General features: G+C 41.0%; 1 protein-coding gene across 1 annotated transcript in view; it reads right to left on the reverse strand.

The window, feature by feature from the left end:
* ankle2 (ankyrin repeat and LEM domain containing 2) overlaps positions 1-21477 on the reverse strand; it is a 39423-nt gene that overhangs the window by 16431 nt on the left and 1515 nt on the right. Inside the window, exons 2-7 of the mRNA XM_068006140.1 lie at positions 11863-12369; positions 7971-8165; positions 4090-4283; positions 2892-3080; positions 1434-1556; positions 1271-1337 (exon numbers count right to left, since the gene is read on the reverse strand). Coding sequence (XP_067862241.1) covers positions 1271-1337; positions 1434-1556; positions 2892-3080; positions 4090-4283; positions 7971-8165; positions 11863-12358 — 1264 coding nt within the window. The 5' untranslated portion in view covers positions 12359-12369. The remainder of the gene's footprint in view (positions 1-1270; positions 1338-1433; positions 1557-2891; positions 3081-4089; positions 4284-7970; positions 8166-11862; positions 12370-21477) is intronic.

Here is a 21477-nt window from a genome sequence, read left to right on the forward strand (position 1 = left end):
ACCTTTGGCAGCAATAAATCACATTAACAAGTCATTCTGTTTTCAAAGAAAGCAACTCTACAAATTGGCACATAGTTCGAGCTGAGCAGCAGATTATATAATTTGTCTGATCTATTCTTGAAAAGCAAAGACGAAAGCAAAATAGTTCTGTTCAAGGTGGGGTCTGTAGAATTAGCACCACCTTCTGGAGAGACATCAGTACAACTGGATAATATGCACCATCTATTGAACGTTTCCACGCCTGCTGGTCCTAAACACGACAGGTGAACACAACTCTCAATGATATCCGCAAGAAGGTACATCCCACACACTTTGCATCTAGCTGAAACAGCTTGATTATATCCCAATTAGAATGAGCAACATTTGGCAATCACCTGAGAGTGAGGAAATACTAAGTAGACCGAGGACCTTCCTAGAGTGCGGCAAAAGGAGCCTTTCTTTCCCACCCCTTCCACACCCCACTAAAACACTACCCGGATGCAGAGATGACAGTGAATTAAGCCAATAACAGTGACCGGCTGAAGACCGAGAAGGAAAGTGAACCCAGCTTATAGGGACACTAGTTAGGCAGGGCTCTATGGAAGTAAAATCATTGGAACAAAATCAGGCAGGTTCTTTAAAGGGTGGGAGAGCCACTCCTCCAGGTTACCACCCAGGTGGTGAGGTTGACAATTACCCCCTTTGTTCCTCTCTCCCCCTTGGTTATCACCATAGGCCAATACCAAATGAATTGCTTGAACCCTTCAGCACACACACTGCACCCAACACAGGCACCGTCATGCCAACATACCTAATGTACATTCCTGCAATGAAAATATACAATGTCATCACAAAATATATAAATGCATATAAACTTGTTGAAAATTTAAATTATAAAAACCTTCCAAATGGTAATTTGTATTAAAGGGGAAAGAACATCTAGAGGGTGTACTTTCTGTTCAACATACTCCCCTTACCTCTGTTTGAAAATCTAGTCGGACGTATATATGATGCCTGTTAGAAAGCATCACCGAAAGAGTCTCGTGGAGGATTGCCTTTTTGGATCTCCAACACTCCTCTCTTGCTCCAGTGATGGATGTTCCTGCAAGCCTCCCATAACAGCTCCAATCACTTTAATGGGCCAGTCCTTCAGACTAGCCAAATAGCTGATCGACAGCCATCCAATGTCAGAAGGCCCTTCACGGGCACAGGGTGCGGCGGTGTACATAACTATTATTGTGCACTGGCACAGCACCCATTTTGTTGAATCCTTAGTCACAGAACAACTAACCTTGTAAATACTCTCGGATCTTTTCCTTTAGCTCCTCAGATTTAATTTTACTCCTTTCGCAGATAACCTGTTAAAGGAAAAAAACTAGTAACCATCTTTGTTTTGCTAATAAAAGAAATGTCAATTTAGTATAATTTAGGAAAAAATGATACTGAAACCTTACCTCCATGGGAGTATGGTCATACTTGTTCTTTGAAACTTTGCTGATATCGGGATGCGAGCATAACGTATTAACCACCTCTGCATGCCCAAACTTACAGGCAAAGTGTAATGGCGTGTCAAATCCCTGAAAGTAAAAGTAAAGAATTTTCAGAGGGACTTTGCTGCATCAATTGTTTTCTAAATGTAAATCTTACAACTTGAACATGACAGCCCAATTTATCTACTTCCCACTGATAAAACCCCACATTTCTAGCTAACGGAGTAAACAAGGTCATGGATTTTTAAGTGCTTTGGTAGGAAAAGGAGTAGTGTTTTTTCGATTAGTAGAGCATGTGTGAAAATACATGCAGGTTTCTTTCCTTTAAAACATTAACGTGTCAATTTTTTCTTTTCATTTGCTCTCAGGATGTAATCAATGCTGGCAAGGCCCCATTTGTTGCCCATCCCTAGCTGTGCTGAAAAGGTGGTTGTGGGCCTTCTGCTTTAACTGCTGCAGTCCTTGTGGTGATGCTGCTCCCATGATAGTGTTAGGTACGTAATTCCAAAATTTTGACCCCGAAATGAAAAACAAAAGGCAGTATGTGTCCAAGTCAGAAAGGTGTAACTTGGAGGTGATGATGTTCCAATGACATTGCTGCTCTTCTCCATCTCTGTGGTAGAGGTCATGGGGCTGAGAGATGCTGTTGAAGTAAGCCTGGTGAGCTGCTAGTGTGCCTGTAGATATTAGATCGTGCAGCCACAGTGTGCTGGTGGTGGAGGGGTGGCCATTGAGTTCAGTGGCATGTATGTATGTGGGCAGACTATGCTTGGATGCTATGTACAATTAAATTGTTTGCTGGCAGCCACTAGAACATAGGAACAGGCACTTGGGTGAGGTATTGGGTGACTGCTGGTGCCCATGGTACCGTACCCCAGCAAGAATGGGTGCCTCCAGGACAGGAGAAAATTGAAAGAATATTAATCCCTCTTCCCAAGCACAATCACCACCATCTTGTGAAAATAAAGAAAAATGTGAATGACCTTCAACTAGATGTACTAACTCAGGCATTTAGAAAGCATTTCAATGCACAGACATGCAAAGTACAGATTGTGGGAACAAGAATAGTGAGATCAGGAAATATATCCTGAGGAGTAAGATTCTTAACAGAGTGGAAGAATAAAAAGATTTGAGGGCTGCATGTTGAACTTTTTCAGCATTCTCATTGGAAGTAAAGGTCCATTAATGTACAACATAACAGGCAAACCCTGCAGACTACAATCCAACATGAAGCTTGGGCTATACTCTGCCCAGTGTAGCCAAATCGAATTAGCTAGCTGTTTTGCATGTTTTTTTTAATAGAACCATCAATGCTTATCTTTAATCGCAGGCATAACATGTATGTTAACTTGTTTATAGGCTTTTGAGAAACAGCATAAGTCACATCAATATTTATTGGGGAAGATTTTTTTTAATACCAACCACTTTATCAGGTGTGTTGAGATAAAGGTCAACTATATATTTGATGCGTTTTTGCAGCATAACTTCATCATCATCTGGATACATCAGCAGCATAAATTGAGGGTTCTCCAAAGTGTCCAATAGAAGTTGGCAAATCTGTGGCTGATTCTCCTTAGCAGCGACATGCATAGCGTTGTACCGACATCCTTCCTGCAGTTTATGTAAAAGAAATAATGTATTTCCCTTAGGAAATGTATTTTCCAATCCTCCATCTTATAGCTGTTTCCCCTTCAGATCCCCCCATGTGCTGTGCTCCATTCCCGAGCCATGAGGTTAGGTAGGTGACTGCCTTTCAGGATTCCACCAATAAGCTGAATGACCAGACAGTAGGAAGTGTTCAGTGCGGTCCTACTGATCCAACTTTGAGCAAATTTGGCATCTTAACCTACCCTCCTCTTAAAAAGAAAACCTCACCTCTTTTGGTGGCAAATGGGTGTTTGTCCTCGCTCTCAAATAAATTTTACATCCACCCATGTATCCAGACAACAGGGGGCTCAAGTGTGATGTTACCGCACTGACATGCAGTCTTCCTTTGTGCATAACAGGAATTGGAAATGTTGGTAATCTATATCATAGATTAACTGGTACTTGCAGCGAACCTGAAGTTACTCTGGTTACCAACACAAACATGACATAAGGATAAGTAAACTAAGATTATGTAAAATATTTAGCAATTCCTCAGAAATAGAAGACTCCTATTCCACTTTCTGTAGTACAGAATATTTATCTGGTTTGGTTAAAAGTTTTCTCATGCTTAATAGTAACAGACCAGTGAGCATTAGCATGCAACTATTGACAAGGGTCAAAGCAAGCCAGCCCAAGCTATGTCCAGATTCTAATGAAATTCACACAAACCATAAAATGTTGACATCACCCATAAAACCAATATCAGCAAAGTGAGAAACTTTCATTCTCAATTCCAGGCGCCATGCAATGTCAGAACATTGTTTCCTTGTTCCTTTTATTTATGCCCCTCCCAATGTCTCACTCTCTTAAAATCACAAATTCTTTGTAGAAGGTGAAGGTAATTTCCTGCAGTATTTGGACTACTCAGTGACAGGGCCTCATAATGTTTAACACTCTACAGTTCAATCAACAAAATATTTTGAATTAGTCTTGACTATGACTTAGCTCTGCAAGGAGGTATAATTTCCCAAACCTGTAGAACTGTAGGGTTGTCTCCAGATCCGATTAGATAACGTGGATTACTCCACACAAGATCAATAAAGGCCATCTTGTCTCCTTTTTCAACAGCCTTCCGGAGCTTGGATGTTAAGTCCTGAGAGCGTGGGCTTTTGTAGCTGTTGGCTCGCTCCCTGTTGGTGCTTTCTACTTCCAGAGAATTCGTGCCATCTGACAGAAAATTCAAATAATCAAAAAACCTCAACAACCTTGACTGGAGGAAAAAGTACAATTCTAAAATAATCAAAGTACAAAGATAAACAGTCTGTAACCTGATGAAAAACTCACCTCTCATTACAGTGGTACGGGATTTTTAAAAAAAACTGATGAAGTTACAGTTCTCAAAATGGAAAAAGCTAGCATTACAAGTCAAAACAAAGAGTGCAATTGTTTTCTGTTTGGAGAGCTTGTTCTACGTCAAGTAAATGAATGCTGAAATCTTTTCTATATCCTCGCTGGGAACTATACATATCCTGTATCAGAACTAATATTTTCCCCACAATTGAAACAAACATTTCACCAGAAATGTCTCAGGTCTATTTCACTCCCTTCTAATCACAGAGTTTTTACTGATAATTTGTGCATTTCCATAGTTTTGGATAGAAATTGCAAAAAAAAACTCTCAAGAATGCGGGGCAAGTATGGATGATATAGTAGTCCAACTTAAAAAAAAAGATTTTGTTCCATAACCTGACGTTCTTAATCTTTGGGTTTTGAAAATCAACTTTAGTGGTTTCCACCGGTGAGAAGACGTTTTTGATCAATCTAAACTTTAGGCAATGATCAGCCTGTAGGACAGTGCAGGAAGGAGATCAACGGGAATACTCAGATTTGCAAGAGAGGCCAAAAATAAACAAGAACAAATCTACATTTTGTTCTTCCATTAGCAGAGCAGACATTCAAAATGAATTAAAACTTAAACTGGGAACAATCCGTTAGCCAAGTAGGATGTGATTGCTGAGGTACAATTTTGTGCCTCCAATTTTCCCTGACTACTCCTCTCCTAAAATGGTGTAAGGTGTAGTTCCACGAGGAATGCTGGCCCTCCAGTATTGTGCCCAAGTGGTTATTCTTTGTTTGAGAATTTGGACCGTGAGTGCTGCGAGGATATTTGACCAAGAGGTCATAAGAACATAAGAACATAAGAAATTGGAGCAGGAGTAGGCCAATCGGCCCCTCGAGCCTGCTCCGCCATTCAATAAGATCATGGCTGATCTGATCCCAACCACAAATCTAAAGAACACAAGAAGTCGGAGCAGGACCCGGCCACATAGCCCCTGGGACCTCTCCGCCACCCACAGGGCATTGACCGATCCGAACTCAGCTTCATGTCCAATTTCCTGCCCGCTCCCCATAACCCCTAATTCCCTTTACTTCTAGGAAACTGTCTATTTCTGTTTTAAATTTATCTAATGATGTAGCTTCCACAGCTTCCTGGGGCAGCAAATTCCACAGACCTACCACCCTCTGAGTGAAGAAGTTTCTCCTTATCTCAGTTTTGAAAGAGCAGCCCCTTATTCTAAGATTATGCCCCCTAGTTCTAGTTTCACCCATCTTTGGGAACATCCTTACTGCATCCACCCGATCAAGACCCTTCACAATCTTATATGTTTCAATAAGATCGCCTCTCATTCTTCTGAACTCCAATGAGTAGAGTCCCAATCTACTCAACCTCTCCTCATATGTCCGCCCCCTCATCCCCGGGATTAACCGAGTGAACCTTCTTTGTACTGCCTCGAGAGCAAGTATGTCTTTTCTTAAGTATGGAGACCAAAACTGTATGCAGTATTCCAGGTGCGGTCTCACCAATACCTTATATAACTGCAGCAATACCTCCTTGTTTTTATATTCTATCCCCCTAGCAATAAAAGCCAACATTCCGTTGGCTTTCTTGATCACCTGCTGCACCTGCATACCAACTTTTTGATTTTCTTGCACTAGGACCCCCAGATCCCTTTGTACTGCAGTACTTTCCAGTCTCTCGCCATTAAGAAAATAACTTGCTCTCTGATTTTTCCTGCCAAAGTGCATAACCTCACATTTTCCAATATTATATTGCATCTGCCAAATCTCCGCCCACTCACCCAGCCTGTCTATATCCCCTTGCAGGTTTTTTATGTCCTCCTCACTCTCTACTTTCCCTCCCATCTTTGTATCATCTGCAAATTTTGATATGTTGCACTCGGTCCCCTCCTCCAAATCGTTAATATAGATTGTAAAGAGTTGGGGACCCAGCACCGACCCCTGTGGAACACCACTGGTTACTGGTTGCCAGTCCGAAAATGAACCATTTATCCCAACTCTCTGCTTCCTGTTTGATAACCAATCCTCCACCCATGCCAGAATATTACCCCCAATCCCGTGATTTTTTATCTTAAGTAATAATCTTTTATGTGGCACCTTGTCGAATGCCTTCTGGAAGTCTAAATACACTACGTCCACTGGTTCCCCTTTATCCACCCTATACGTTATATCCTCGAAGAACTCAAGCAAATTTGTCAGACATGACTTCCCCTTCATAAAGCCATGCTGACTTTGTCCTATTAAATTATGCTTATCTAAATGTTCCGTTACTGTCTCCTTAATAATAGACTCCAAAATTTTACCCACCACAGATGTTAAGCTAACTGGCCTATAATTTCCAGCCTTCTGCCTACTACCCTTTTTAAATAACGGTGTTACATTAGCAGTTTTCCAATCTGCCGGGACCTCTCCTGAGTCCAGGGAATTTTGGAAAACTATCACCAAAGCATCCACAATCCCTACTGCCACTTCCCTCAAGACCCTAGGATGGAAGCCATCAGGTCCAGGGGATTTATCCGCCTTGAGTCCCATTATTTTACTGAGTACCATCTCTTGAGTGATTTTAATCGTATTTAGCTCCTCCCCCCCGAGAGTCCCCTGTTTGTCCAGTGTTGGGATATTCTTAGTGTCCTCTACTGTAAAGACTGAAACAAAATATTTGTTCAGCATTTTTGCCATCTCCATGTTTCCCACCATTAATTTCCCGGTCTCATCCTCTAAGGGACCTATGTTTGCCTTAGCCACCATTTTTCTTTTTATATAACTATAGAAACTCTTGCTATCTGTTTTTATATTTTTTGCTAATTTCTTTTCATAATCTAACTTCCCTTTCTTAATCAATCCTTTAGTTACTTTTTGCTGTCTTTTGAAGAATTCCCAATCTTCTATCCTCCCACTATGTTTGGCTACCTTATATGTCCTTGTTTTTAGTCGGATACTATCCTTGATTTCTTTACTTAGCCACGGGTAGATTAGCCCAATCCTGTCCTCGCCTCACATTCACATTCTCACATTTCCAGCTGAGGTCCCTAGAAAGTGAACGGGAACCTTGGCAGACTTGTTTTTCAGAAGGGGAGAGAAGAAAGGGAGAGATAAATGGAGAAAATAAATGATTTAATTGATTTTACTCCTTCATGTCATACTTGTGTGATCTATAATAAACAATATACACCTAGCAATAGTGTTTTATGATAAAATATTGCACTAGCTTATGAGAAATAGACTCGTGCTCAAAATAGCATTTATTCAAATACAAAAGTAAGTCACATTGTGCAAAACTTACCAGTAACTGTTAAGATTTGTCTACTTAATCCAGTGTCAAAATCTAAGAAATTATTAAACATAATTTCACCTTCAGGTTTCACTGTAAATTTGTTTATTATGAAGGTTAGAACAGTTGAAATAATTCTCCTAAATAACATATTTACTTTTAGAAAAATATCACATAAACAAACAGATTTTTTTTTAAATGTGAAAGTCAACCAAATTTGTGGTGAGTCATACGAAAAGCACAAACCTCCCAAAATCGTCAAGAAAAAGATGACAACAATTTACCTCTGTTACACATCAGACCGGCTTTCAATGGAGATATGCAAGCAGATGACTTGCTAGGCGAGGGGTAGTAGTCGCAAATACCTCTGGCAAACTTTTCAGCATCTTCCCTATTAGTGAAAGCTTTAAATCGAGATCCTTTCATCATCTTTACAGCTTGCAGAGCTTCCTTCTTATCCAAATATAAATGCACTTTGTCTGTTTTGGGGAAGGTGAGGAAGGATAGAAAGCAATCACAAAAGGGGACATGCCAAGCCAACGTTCACGTACAGCAAACGCCAAACACAACAAATAACTGCTCCATGTCTCTAAAACCATCTTTGCTGCCATCAAGATGATGGATATTGGACTGCAAAATCATTTTCCACCATTGGGATTACCAAACATTTTAACGTTATAATACAATCACACTGTGACAAAGTCCAATTTAAAAGTCACAATATTTGCATGTAGTCACTGTTACGCTTGTAGGTGACTTTCTAAATGGCCACTTACCGTTTATTTTCTTTAGGTTCATTAGTGCACAGCATTTCTTACCTACTGCTACACTCGAACCGCACCAAGACTTTTAAGCTGAATTTGAAGGTTGCATTACACTTCAAACTACAAGAAAATATTATATTGAAAAGTGCGACACTTACTGTACTGCTTCAAAAGATAATTACTTTGAATGATGATTAAATTTCAAAATTGTGTTATTGAAGACCTCTCCTTCCCTTTCTCAATGAACAAGACAGGTGACTTGTTGCAGCAAACGATTCATTACTGCTCCGGTCCATTCAGAAACCTGCAGTTCCATTGCCTCTGCGACAACTCAAGGAAGACTGTGGTACTTGGGCAACAATGGAGCCACAGCTGAAATTAATAGGATTTGTTGCCAATGTCACGCTGTGCCAAATCACTTGTAATATCCAAGGGTAAATGTACCAGACCACAAAGATGAGGGTCCGAGGTTTGATCCCTCATCTGTGTGGACTTAACCAATCTCAGACAAGGTCGCAGCGAGGCACTGAAATAGGTCTCAATGTTTCTGACCAAAGAGGGAGAGAAAGAAATACTGGCCTCAGTTCCTGCTCCTAATCATTATCCATCGATCATAGCTGGCAGTTCATGTATGGACTCCTGGATAGAACTGAAATGGGCTCACCTTTGATGGCCTTCCCATACAAATGGCGTACTGACAAGAACTCACACAAGAAGTGCAGCCACTGTTACTACTGGAACCGTACTCCAGCATAACTAACCTGCTAGACTAACCCCACTGGAAGAGGTGGGGTGAGGAGTGAAAATCTATGGGTGGGTGGGGGGAGATGTATTTGACAGAAGTAGCTGAGGAAGAATTGCAATTCCTATAGCGTGGAACAGCTAACAATTTCAGCACATACAGTCTTTGGCCCAAAGTGCTTCAGTAACCAGGTTAATTTAACTATGTTTGTTAATTCTGACCCCTTATGTGATCAGGTTCATCACCTCTTCCAAGCCAAGATTACCTGGTCACCATGAAAATGGAAAAACAGAACGATATTAGAACTAAACAATAAATGCTTTAATGGTTTGATTTTGAAAATGGAGGCTAATTCTAAGAATTCCTATCTAATTATATTTCAAAACCATCTGTATTGCATTAAAAAGGGGAAGGAAGTTGTAATGGGGAATACTTTCAATATAGAGGGAAACATTGTTTAAAAATGTCTCCTATCTCACTGGATAGACACTCCATGGGATTTGACCCTTCTTCCTGTCTTTGCAACCTCCTTCAGCCCTATATATCAGAACCTACCTTCAGGGAGTACTTGAACAGTGACTTTAAAGGGACAGGCCAGATTAGTAGCTAAACATTGCAGCTGTCCTCCAGATCTCAATTAGTGAATAACATCTCTGTCACCTCGAGACATAAATTTTTTTGAAATATTTTCTTCCTCCAGTAACTTTTCTCTCCATTCTTTTTCTGTGGTCTTTTTCCTTTATGCCTTTTTTTTGTAACAGCTTCTTTTGTGCAGTTTACTTCCTCCTGTTTTTCTTGCTTCCTTTCTCAATTCCCTGTTCTTCATTATGCAAGGTATCTGAGAGCTGAACAGTGTCAAGTACAGCAGATAATCAAACACGATAGAAAACTAGGCTTGAACCAGTGGTGTGAACTGAGTATTCCTTGGCTCTATCTAACCTCACCATTTTGACCACAAGTAAAATGAAAACAATCAGCAAGTTTTTTTCTGACTAAAATGCCCTGTTGGTTGTAAGTTGAAATATTCCCTTGAATATAGAAGATTAAGGGGTGATCTAATTGAGATGTTTAAGATGATTAAAGGATTTGATAGGGTAGATAGGGAGAAACTATTTCCTCTAGTGGGAGAGTCCAGAACAAGGGGGCATATCCTTAAAATTAGAGCTAGGCTGTTCAGGGGTGATGTCAGAAAGCGCATCTTCACACAAAGGGTAGTGGAAATCTGGACCTCTCTTCCGCAAAAGGATGTTGAGGCTGGGGGTCAATTGAAAATTTCAAAACTGAGATTGATAAGACTTTTGTTAGGCAAGGGTATTAAGGGTTATGGAACTAAGGCGGGTAAATGGAATTTCTTACTTCCCTGTTCTCCATTATGCAAGATATCAGTGTCAAGTAGAACATATAATCAAACAAGGCTTGAACTAGTGGTGTGAAGCCCATCGCCGCCCCAGCCTCAGCTCATCTACAAAACAATGAATAAGTGAGTCAAAATATTGCAATGTAGCATTATTATAGTGATAAGCTGCAGTGCCTTCATTTGAAATTGCTACTGCTGTTTTAATGGAATCGGCCCCTTTATATTGTTGCTTCACTGAATAAATGAGATATGTCTGCAGGTGCTTTGTAAGGGTCTAGACTGCGAGTTCCTCCCTATCCTACTGGTACTGTTTTGCCTTATACCAGCTTACAACACCAAAAAAAACTGTCATATACTGTACATGTAGATGTACACACAGGCATACCGTGTTTGTGTGAACATACACAATGAGCATGTGCAAATATAAAAATCATTTATAAATAGCATGCTAAGTCGGTGGTGATGACATGGTAGAGAAGAACCAGCAGACAGGAGAAGAGATCGACAGGAATCGGCGATATGTGAAGCTGCTAGTTTATACTGTGTACAGCTGAATCACCCCTGGGGTAAGAACTACCTCCATGGTTGGTTTGCTGTTTCTGGAGCCATTTCAGAAGTACAGCTCAGCATTTTTAGACTCGCAAAAGGAAGATAGATGTTGGGACAAATGTGACTACTATACATAGGATATTACACTGATTTAACATCCAGTCATCCGAAATTTACACTTCTGATTACAAAATGTCTTTGATTTCAGCAAAATGGAAAATGGAATTGATTTTGTTCTGAGATGCTGAAGCCTAAGCTTGAAAAATTGTACCCTGACATGTCAAAAATTGCCTGTTCTGCAGGTCCTGTGTAACAAGCATCACTTCATCTCTCATTTCATTTTGAGAATAAATGCTTCGAGCTTATTAACATAAAAGCAAAACTAAAAAATTGCTGGTACAAGTGCCAAAATTTAAGTGTAAAGACAGTGTACAGCCAATTTTTGTGCTACTAGGCAACTTAAGACTCTTACAACTATCAGACAGCAGAAATTTCTATCCCATTATTTTCACCTGTATTTGAACCCAGGTCCTAGAAGAAAAGGCAAAATGCTGTAACCTACTACATCACCCAGTTCCTTCCCTCAACCCTGCTCCACAGTTGAGTGCAAATAATTCTTTAGGAGATCGATTATTGATCTTGAAAAGGATGTTATGGTACTTCAAAGATGACCGTAAAAGGTCCCACTTTAACTATGATCACTAACACAATAAACAATTCTGGTAAGGTTACATTTGGCATAACTATAATATTTAGAAACTTACCATTCTTGGTCAATATGTCATCCCAGACTGGACAAACCCCATAATAAAGTGATGCTGAGGCAGTTGATCCTCCTGATGTCTGCTCAGTACTGTTTTGTAAATCACTAACATCTACATCTTTTTCATTTGAGGCGTCTGACAATGCTGCCTCATCTGGAGGGTTCAGTCCCACATCATATCCAAAATGTCCATCTTTGCTGGCACTGGCATCACTAGGTGGATTGGGGCCGCCAGAATGCACCACAGAGCTGCAGTGAGATACATCCGTGGAGTGGCTATGCAAAGCACCGTTGTCTTCAGGTTTGGCTGAACCGCTGGTTAACTCAGGCGGTCTATCTGCTCCTTCCTGGCTCTCCAACAAAGCCTGGGCTAACTTCTTCTCAAAAATGCAGCGGGTTGTCGAAGTTATGGGTCCAAATTTCAATCCAGCATTAAGAATTTCTTGTCTGAGTTCGGTAGGACTAAGTTGCTTTAGTCTTGTTAAAATAGCTTCCATCCTTTCTTTACCTGTGGAAAAGAATAAAAATCTATGAAGAAACACAAAACGTCTGCCATAATATTGCTTTTATAAACTGACAAGAGGTCAACATGACAGCTTCATTCCTTCAGAAGATTTTTTTTCTTTAGGAATCATTAGGTTTGAGTATAATCGTGTAACTTTCTATCCTTTGCAGTGATTTTCTCAACAAAAAACCTCCACGTAACCCTAAGGTATTCATTTGTCCAAATCTCATGTAATAGTATTTCAATAATTTAGCTGCCATCCAAAATAGTAAACTCCGAGAACAAGCTTTTCTCATGGAAATTGAATAAAAATAAGATGGGTCCTTTTACCTGCCCCTTCCTCTAATAGAACATTGGGCAGAAGCAATTCAGCACGTAATTTAATGCAGTAGTGAAAAGAAACGTGATTTGGTTACGAATGGGCCTGTTCAAACACGTAGAAATGCTGATCACTTTTTTGTCACGAGCATCTTTGACACCATGACATAGTGCAACTCATCAGATTGTCTGCATTTTAGTGACTTAAACAGCAATAAGGCAAAGTGTTTAATGAGACCCTTCTGTTCAAGTATAGAATTTTCCACAGGTGAATTCTGGGATAATAACACAAAAGGAAAGACTTGTAAACTGAAACGGTTTAAGTATTTTAGGATCCCTATAGTTTCCATTCTCAAAATGTATGCTATTTCACATCAAAATTCACCTCTTCATTCACACAGATTTGTTTCTGAATGAAAAACCCTTGGACAAATTATAAAATTCATCTCCTCTTAAAAAAAAGCCCTGAACACATCTGATTGTTAATGTTTTTTAAGAAATAATGCACCTGAAGAATGGTATGTAGCATGAATCAGTTGTTTTGAATGATCGTTTTCCACAATAAATCCAGTTGTGAATATATTAATTACTGTGAACCCTGGTGTTCATCTCATGAGATCACAAACCGCCTCCAAACATGAAATATCTAGTATAGCTTTTGGCCGCCCACGCACAAAAGCTTTTTTTAAACTGTTTTCAGTCTTTCCAAATAATTGCTACCTACAATAGACCCTTCATCCAAATATCACAAAAATGATTTTTTTTTTAAGCAAAATGTTTTCCTTTCTGCATTAAAAACAATACATCTGATTTTTTTTGTATTGATATAAATGTAGTCTGTAACCTTTAAATATGGGTCTTATGACTAATCTCCAACGCAAGGGGATCGAAACAGCACTGAATCATAAACCTCTTCTAACTTTACAACTGATCTGTAAACGTTTATTTTTAAACAGTATCTTTGGCTTCATCTGTGCTGCTAACATGATTTGTGGGGGGAATCGCTAGTCACTAAAATACAATAAGCAACGGACTCTGCTTTCTATTTTTTCCAACCCAGCATGATAATTCTCAACATGGTTACGGTCTCTTCAGAAAGACATCCCTTCATTTATTTTCTTCAGGCACTCAGATTACTAAAACTAGAATACATTTTTTTAATGTTGTATTTCTGTCAAAACACGTCTTGGCTTATCAAGACAGCCTTTACCTCGCATGTGCCTGCTCTGACAAGCCCTCAGCTTGCAGCAGATGATTCTTTTGCTCGTTGTCCCACACTGCAACTGTGCAATAACCTACGACCTTTATATCAACAAGGCGCAATCAATCAGAGCGAAGCCAATCTTCTTTGCATATTTATTGCATCATGCCATCTTACACAGAAGCATTGGCAGATTGGCTTGTGCAGTTTTACTGTCGGATATCATGGATAAGGCTGCGCAAATTCACTTATCCTATTTATTTCCATGAACAGGAACACAGCTTTTTCTTGAGACAGTGACAAACACAGAATTCATTTCATTTATCAACCAAGCACATTATCACTGAATCCAAAGTTACTTATCACAATTAAACATCAGTGAGAGTAATTTGTGACATATCAACAGGACTGAATATAATTTGCCTACAGCTTAAAAAGAATACTTTTGCTAACTGAGAGAAGAGTCATTTTAATTCTGATTATAATGCTCTTGCTTATTGTAACTACACAGCTTGTTTTCAAATCCCTCCGTGGCCACTCCTCCTTATCTCTGTAACCTCCTCCAGCCCTACAACCCTCCGAGATCTCTGCAATTCTGGCCTCGCACATCCTTGATTTTCATCGCTCTACCATTGGCGGCCGTGCCTTCAGCTGCCTGGACTCTAAGCTCTGGAATTCCCTCACTAACCCTCTCTCTCCTCCTTTAAGATGCTCCTTAAAGCCTACCTCTTTAACCAAGCTATCGGTCACCTGTCCTAATATTGCCGTATGAGGTTCAGTGTCAAATTTTGTTTGATCACGCTTCTGTGAAGCGCCTTGGGATGTTTTATTACAGGAAAGGTGCTATATAAATGCAAGTTGTTGTTGAGATTGGGTGGACTAGCAGTTGGTTACAGGGCAGCAATCCAAATGAGGGGTTCAGATGACAAAGCAAGCTGCAACAGCAAAGTTTGAGCAGTCTGTCAGCTGAACCCGGAGACCGGAATAATGCCTGCAATCCTCTGTGACATCTAGTATTTTTATGTGTGCTTTCTTTAAAAAAATCAGCTCCTCCTTTTAACTATGCAAGTTAGTGCAATACATGTCTTCATGGACTACTGGATTAAAATAGAGAACTCACCATCCTCCATAAAATAAAACTGTACAAGTTCTTTGTGCCCCTTTATTTTCTAAAATGTACAGTTTTGTTGTCTGCATGTATACATCAGACAAGACAATTTTCCTAAAATATTCAACCTTCTGCTTCAAGTGTCTGCCCTCATGCTGTACACATAGCTTCCTTATGGAGTTAACTCAGCTCAACACAATGCTAGACATTTTTCAGGAAAGAATGCCAGGAGGAAAAATAACAGATGGATAGGGTTGTGTATCTGTCCCTTATTAATCTGAAACCTGAGATTGGATTAAAGTTTTAATTCCCTTTCCAGCATCTCTCATATTATGCACATTTAAAAAGAAAAAGGGGTTTGTCTTACACTTTTGGATCAGTTCCATTTTGAAATTTGATGCCACTACTGAATGTTAGTCTCAAGTGGGTTGGAAGGCCATTCTCCCTTGATAACTTGGTGCATGCTATGGTACTAAGTCACACAGAAACCAGATTCGATTCCTGCTCTGTGCAGAGTTAGTAACGGAGGCAGTAATTAGGATGCTACAGTTGGCCTCGGTGTTTCGGGACTGGGGAGAAATCAGCGAGCACTCCCGTTTCTGATTGTTATCCAATGGCTGCTACTATTAGAGAGAGAGAGAGTGTGTGTGTGTGTGTGTGTGTGTGTGTGTGTGTGTGGCAAAGATAGGATTGGACTCAGCTTTGGTGTCCTCCGTAGTCAAATAGCTTGCCAACACTCTAGAAGTAAAGGGAATTAGGGGTTACGGGGAGCGGGCAGGAAATTGGACAGGAATTTAGATTTGAGGTTAGGATCAGATCAGCCATGATCTTATTGAATGGCGGAGCAGGCTCGAGGGGCCGATTGGCCTACTCCTGCTCCTATTTCTTATGTTCTTATGTACCTAAGGTCACAGATGAGGAATAGCTACTGGAAGGCTGCCAGCAACAGTCAGTGCCTTTGGGAAGAAAACGGGAAAAAATTTAAAACTCCCAAATATAAATGATTTTATTTGTACAATATTTCCATCCTTACTAAGTTAGCCAGCTTTGCAACAAAAAAAATATTTTGGAAAAGCATTTGATTTTGCACTTTTATCAGAAATACTGCCAGTATTCTGACATTACGATTCCAACTTTTCAACTATATCTAATGCTGTAACAGTACATTACGTCACCCTCAAAGCATTCAGCCTCTGAAGGGTTCAGCTCATCAACCTCCAAAAGTTGCGCAAGCATCAAACCCTGCCCTTTTAACCAAGAAATGTTGATAACAAATTGGCTTCATTTTTTAAAGCAGCAGTTATAAAGGAAAGGACTTGCATCTATATAGTGCCTTCATGACCTCAGGGTGTCCCAAAACGCTTTACAGCTAATTAAGTGCTTTTGAAATGTAGTCATGTTGTAATGTAGGGAAACATGGAAGGCGATTTGTGCACAGCAAGGTCCCTCTAACATCAATGAGATACATGACCAGATAATGTGTTTTTTTTGGTGGTGTTTGGTTGAGGGATAAATATTGACCAGGGTAGAACTTCCCCGCTCTTCTTCAAATAGTACCAGGGGATCTTTTGCGTCCACCTGAGAGAGCAGACGGGACCTCGGTTTAACGTCTCATCCGAAAAATGGCACCTCCAAAGGTGCAGCACTCCCTCAGTATTCTACTGAAGCGATAGCCTGGATTAGTGCTCAAGTCTCATGAACCCACGATCATCTGACTCAAAGGCGAGTTTGCTGCCACTGAGCCAATGCTGACACCTGTATGGGTAGATTCACTTCTATGGGTGCTCTCCCAGTGCTGTGTGGGTGGAACGCACTGGAGGTGAGCTCGCCCAGAGGTTGACCATAAACTCCAATTTCCTATTAAGGTGCACTTGTATGGTTTGAGTATGCACTGGGCACATGTGCTAGCACTTTTTGGCACTCTCGCAAGGGAGAAGAAATCTAGCCACCTCGGGGGCCTTAAAGGGGCAGGTTCATTAGATGCCCCAAGACACAACCGAGACAGGAATTGTTTGGAGACTCTTGTGACTTATTTGGATTTGCTAGCAATTAGGATGTTATTTCAGCTGTATCTGCAATGTTTAAAATTGTTTAATTCCAGTGCTGGATGCATGAAGCTTGATTATTTGCCTTGCAAGTCTTTCCTGCTTTTTCTTGCCCTTATGTACCTTCACCTGAGATTGTCATCCTGCTGCTGGGATAGCAACAGCAACCCCAGAGGGACGTAGAGCACATAGCTTCAATAATGACAACATCAGGCACTTACCGGCAGCATCGCAGAGGATGGGAAGTAAGGTCACTAAGGAACGCATGGCAGGAAGCAGCCAAGCATGTTAATTCAGACAGCACCGTGCGCCACATCTAGCTACAGTGCAGGAAGAAGTTCCAAGGCCTCACCAAAGGAGGCAAGGTAGGCCGCCAACTGGGTATGCTCTCCACAAAGGAATAGATGCTGGATCTCCATTGTGCATGCCTGCACAATCTTGGTTCTTTAGCTCTGGTCTACAAACCCTCCTGGCTTCACTACGTTCCTTCCGCAACACTCCTTCCCCAGCACAAAAATACACCACTGATACAAGCTGCCAAGCTAGCAAGACCTCATCTGATTGATCCACAAGTCTCTCTTCACTGGCCTGCTTCTCACACGGGCTTGTGATCTGGAACTGAACACTCTCAACTCCAGGTGCTACTTTCTCCCCAGATGGCAGCATTTCCACGCTACTGCTTTGCCAATCCCGACCCCTCTGTGGCGGCCCAGGAGCCAGAAGGAAGGCTGGGCTAGACCATCTCCACAGCAGGAGAGGGCTCACAGCCTTTAGTGGGATCACCAGGCGCTCATGCTTGAAGAGATCAAGTGCCAACTTTTTTATCCAGGAACTTGTTTGTCCCAGAGACACAGTTGCACCCCTTCTCCCAGTCTCCTGTCAGTGGGAGTTCACTCAGAAAAGCACTAGGATAGGTAGTTGCACACCGTAAACACTACTTTGGAAAAAGGGAAAAGGGAAGCACCATGGTGACAAACAGTAGACAAGCATATACACACGCATAAACACACACACACTAATTGGTTTAAATTAAGCACTGTTGGGAATCAATTAATTGGATCAGCTGAGCATTTTGATTGTAGAGAAGCAGCGTGAACAGGTGTTGCTCAGACGAACGATGCTGTGAGAAATGTTTGGCTCCTTTATTTGAAGGTGGGACGTTTGGGGGTGGAAGAACTGTTGGTCAGTGGTAGGAAACAAGTATTTGTAGCACATGTCTCCAGCAGCTCTCAAGGGGGCTTGCTGTTTATAATCTTCACCTGCCTTGGGGTCTTTGGCCCAATGAAAAGCAGACTGACTGACTGATGCTGCGGAGATCCCTAACAACCCCATAGAACATCCCCGTAGCATACAAATTTAAATCCACTGTGATCTTAACTGCCTCTGTCTAGTGCAGTGCTTTTACATTGCCTTTTTGCAGGTTGTCACACAGCAGGTCACAAAGTTCCTGCACTACTTTCTTTGGGAAACAAGGTCAGCATATGTGCTGTTGCAACAGAGGTCCTCATAACTGCTTTGTAGTCTATATATTCTTCTTGGATGGGGAAGGGACAGCAAAGTTGATACTCTCCCAACCTGTGATGTCTGCACTGCCACATAGCCTCAGCCTCATTCTCCTATTCCTCCAAATAGACCAAATAGTGTACAAAGGAATGAGGGGAGGGAAAGGAAAGGAAAGTAAAGGGGTCTGCAGGGACGGAAGAGGGTGGGAGGAACTGCACAAGGCCTCCCTCTATAATTCAGTGACTTGCAGCCTTCAGCAGCAAGGATTGAAGCTCCTAAATTCCAATGCAAAATCACCAAGGAGCAAAACTTATTTCCAAATAGTGGCTTGTCCCTTTAACTGAGCTAGCAACTGAACGCCAGTGCCGGAATCAGTAATACCAGGTTTTTAACAGAGCAGCTTACTCCTGACCTGCGACCAGCAGAAGTAGAGGAAATCTGGTCACAGGCCCGAGCGATGTCATTTGGCTTCCATTAATATCTTACTTAAATAGCTGCGTCCCCTCCAGGCACACACCGGGTGCAATGGGTCTGCACCCACCTTTTCTCATCACTGTGCCCATAATTCGTCTATAATTTGGGAGCAGGAGCCAATTTGAAAGTTGTCGCCTGGTAGCTGTTGTGCAACTCACTGCTGTCAGAAGAGTGGCATTGATGAAACCCTGGGAGCAAGTTGCCTACTCTTGAAATGTACGAGAAGGATAGAACTTTCTGCTTGGCGACAGAAGCTATTACCCAAGATGATCATTCATTTCAAAAGCTTGCCCTCTGTGTAGAAGTGGATCGAGGAGATCTGTCCTGGGAGGATGGGCATTTCTAGAATGCATTCAGCAATACCCAATATGCATCTTTCCTTCCTGGAAACCAAACATTGATCAAAGAAGGGACGAGATGATAAAGTAGATTAAGCACACAATCCTCCTCGTCCGGGATCTTGAATCCAGCTCAGACTCTCTGATGGCCATAAAGGTTCTTTATGTGCTTCACCCGAATTTCAACCCAGTTTCTAGTGTGTACAAGTCCCCAATCATAAAACTGTCCATAATTTAGCATAATTGGCAGACTCAAAGATATCATAAGGGTGGCTGGTGAAGGAAATGAAAAAAAAAAATCACACTACTTCATGAAAGAAGCTGCTCTTTGGAGATTGGGGTTGAAGCAGACTGTTATGCTCTCAGGTGGATCAGAGAGTTTATCCAATATAGACTAGCAAGGTACAAGATTCAATTCCCAGTCTGTACTGAGTTAGCTGAGCAAACTGGTCAAGTTTGCAGATAATACTAAATTGGGAGGGCTGTTGAGACAGACAAAGCTGCTCAGGAGTCTGATTAAAATCCACAATTGGGTAAATCAGTGACAGATGAAATTCATGCATGGGAATTGGCAGGAAAAATGAATGTCACAAGTATACAATCGATGGGGTAGAAACAGTTCACAGCAAAAACAAAATAAATTCATTACTTAAGATGTCAAATCAAAGTGGAACAGCAATAAATAAAGCAAATAAAATTCTTAATTATACTGCTAGGCCAGTTGAGTATAAGTCAGAAGATGTCATGGTGAAACTGTACAGTGCCTGGGTCACATTACACCTTGACATAAGGGAAACATTCAAGGCAGAGAGGCTGTGCAGAGAAAAACAATGAGGCTGATATCTAGTATCAAAAGATTGAATATGAGGAAAGACTGGAGAAACTGGGCTCTTTAGCCTTGAAAGGAGCGAACGGGGAAAGCACCTTATAGAAGTACACAAGATATTGAATGGTAAAGATCAGGTTATGCCAGGACACTAGAACAAGAGGAAATGGGTTAGAATCGGGGAAAGGAAAGTTTAGGACAACTGTCAGGAAGAATTTCTTCATACAAAGAATTCGAATGGTACTCTGGGTAAGGTTGAGCTGGTCAAACCTTAGACTCATTCAAGAGTCAGCTAGATGACATAAGGGGGGTAACGAAGGCCTTTTGTTCTGGATAAATAAGTGAAGTGCGTCAACTGGTCTCCCTCACCCCTACCACTTCCTTGGTTGAGATATGATGTGGAGATGCCGGTGATGGACTGGGGTTGACAATTGTAAACAATTTTACAACACCAAGTTATAGTCCAGCAATTTTATTTTAAAATTGAGATAAGACAAGTAAACTTCAGCGTCACTGGGTTAGCAAGAGGAAAATGTGCTAAGGTTCCTGCTCACGATTGCTAGTTATCCCTACTGAAAATAAACATGCGTTGACATCGGATAAGGACAGGACTGGGTTTTTTGTGACATCTAGTTAGATAGCCTGACGGCATTCATTTGTGAATAATGGTCACTTGGGCAAGATATCAGAGGGCAACTGCAGCCAATTAACTGTAACCCAGTGAGAGAGCCAATGCCTACAGCAAAGGAGGGGAATGGAAGAGAGAAAATTGGAGAGGAAAATTTTAAAAGAAACAAAGAATTTGGTTTAATGAGGAGGAAAATTAGGTAATAGCTTCCTTGGGTTGCCTCCCTTCATTCATTCATTGGCTGTAAAGAGTTTTGGAACATCGTGAAAGACAAGTCTTTCTTTTCTTTACATCTTTCGCACATGCTGGTTATTTCTCTAATGTCTTCAATTTCTTTAATGCTTCTTTCCCTGGTTTAATGTAAAGATCTCAGTCATCAAACAATCTCCTGTTTTTCTTTTAAGCAGCATGCTGGTCAGTTTTTTTTTGTTTCATTTGCTGCTTTTTAAAAATGTTAACTGTAGAGTTTTGTGGAATACCAATCAAGTGTCAAAATAAACTAAAGTCCTCTGCCACTTTGCAACCAGATTGGCTCATTTAAAAAAATAACACATCCTCTGGGATAGTGCTAAGTAGTGGCATTGAACTAACAAATAAACAATGGATGGAGAAAGCACATTTGACAGGCTGCCATGACCTTTAACAGGCATTGTATTTGATGTCAGTAAGT

This window comes from Heptranchias perlo, chromosome 25, assembly GCF_035084215.1.
Source record: "Heptranchias perlo isolate sHepPer1 chromosome 25, sHepPer1.hap1, whole genome shotgun sequence".
Lineage (NCBI taxonomy): Eukaryota > Metazoa > Chordata > Chondrichthyes > Hexanchiformes > Hexanchidae > Heptranchias > Heptranchias perlo.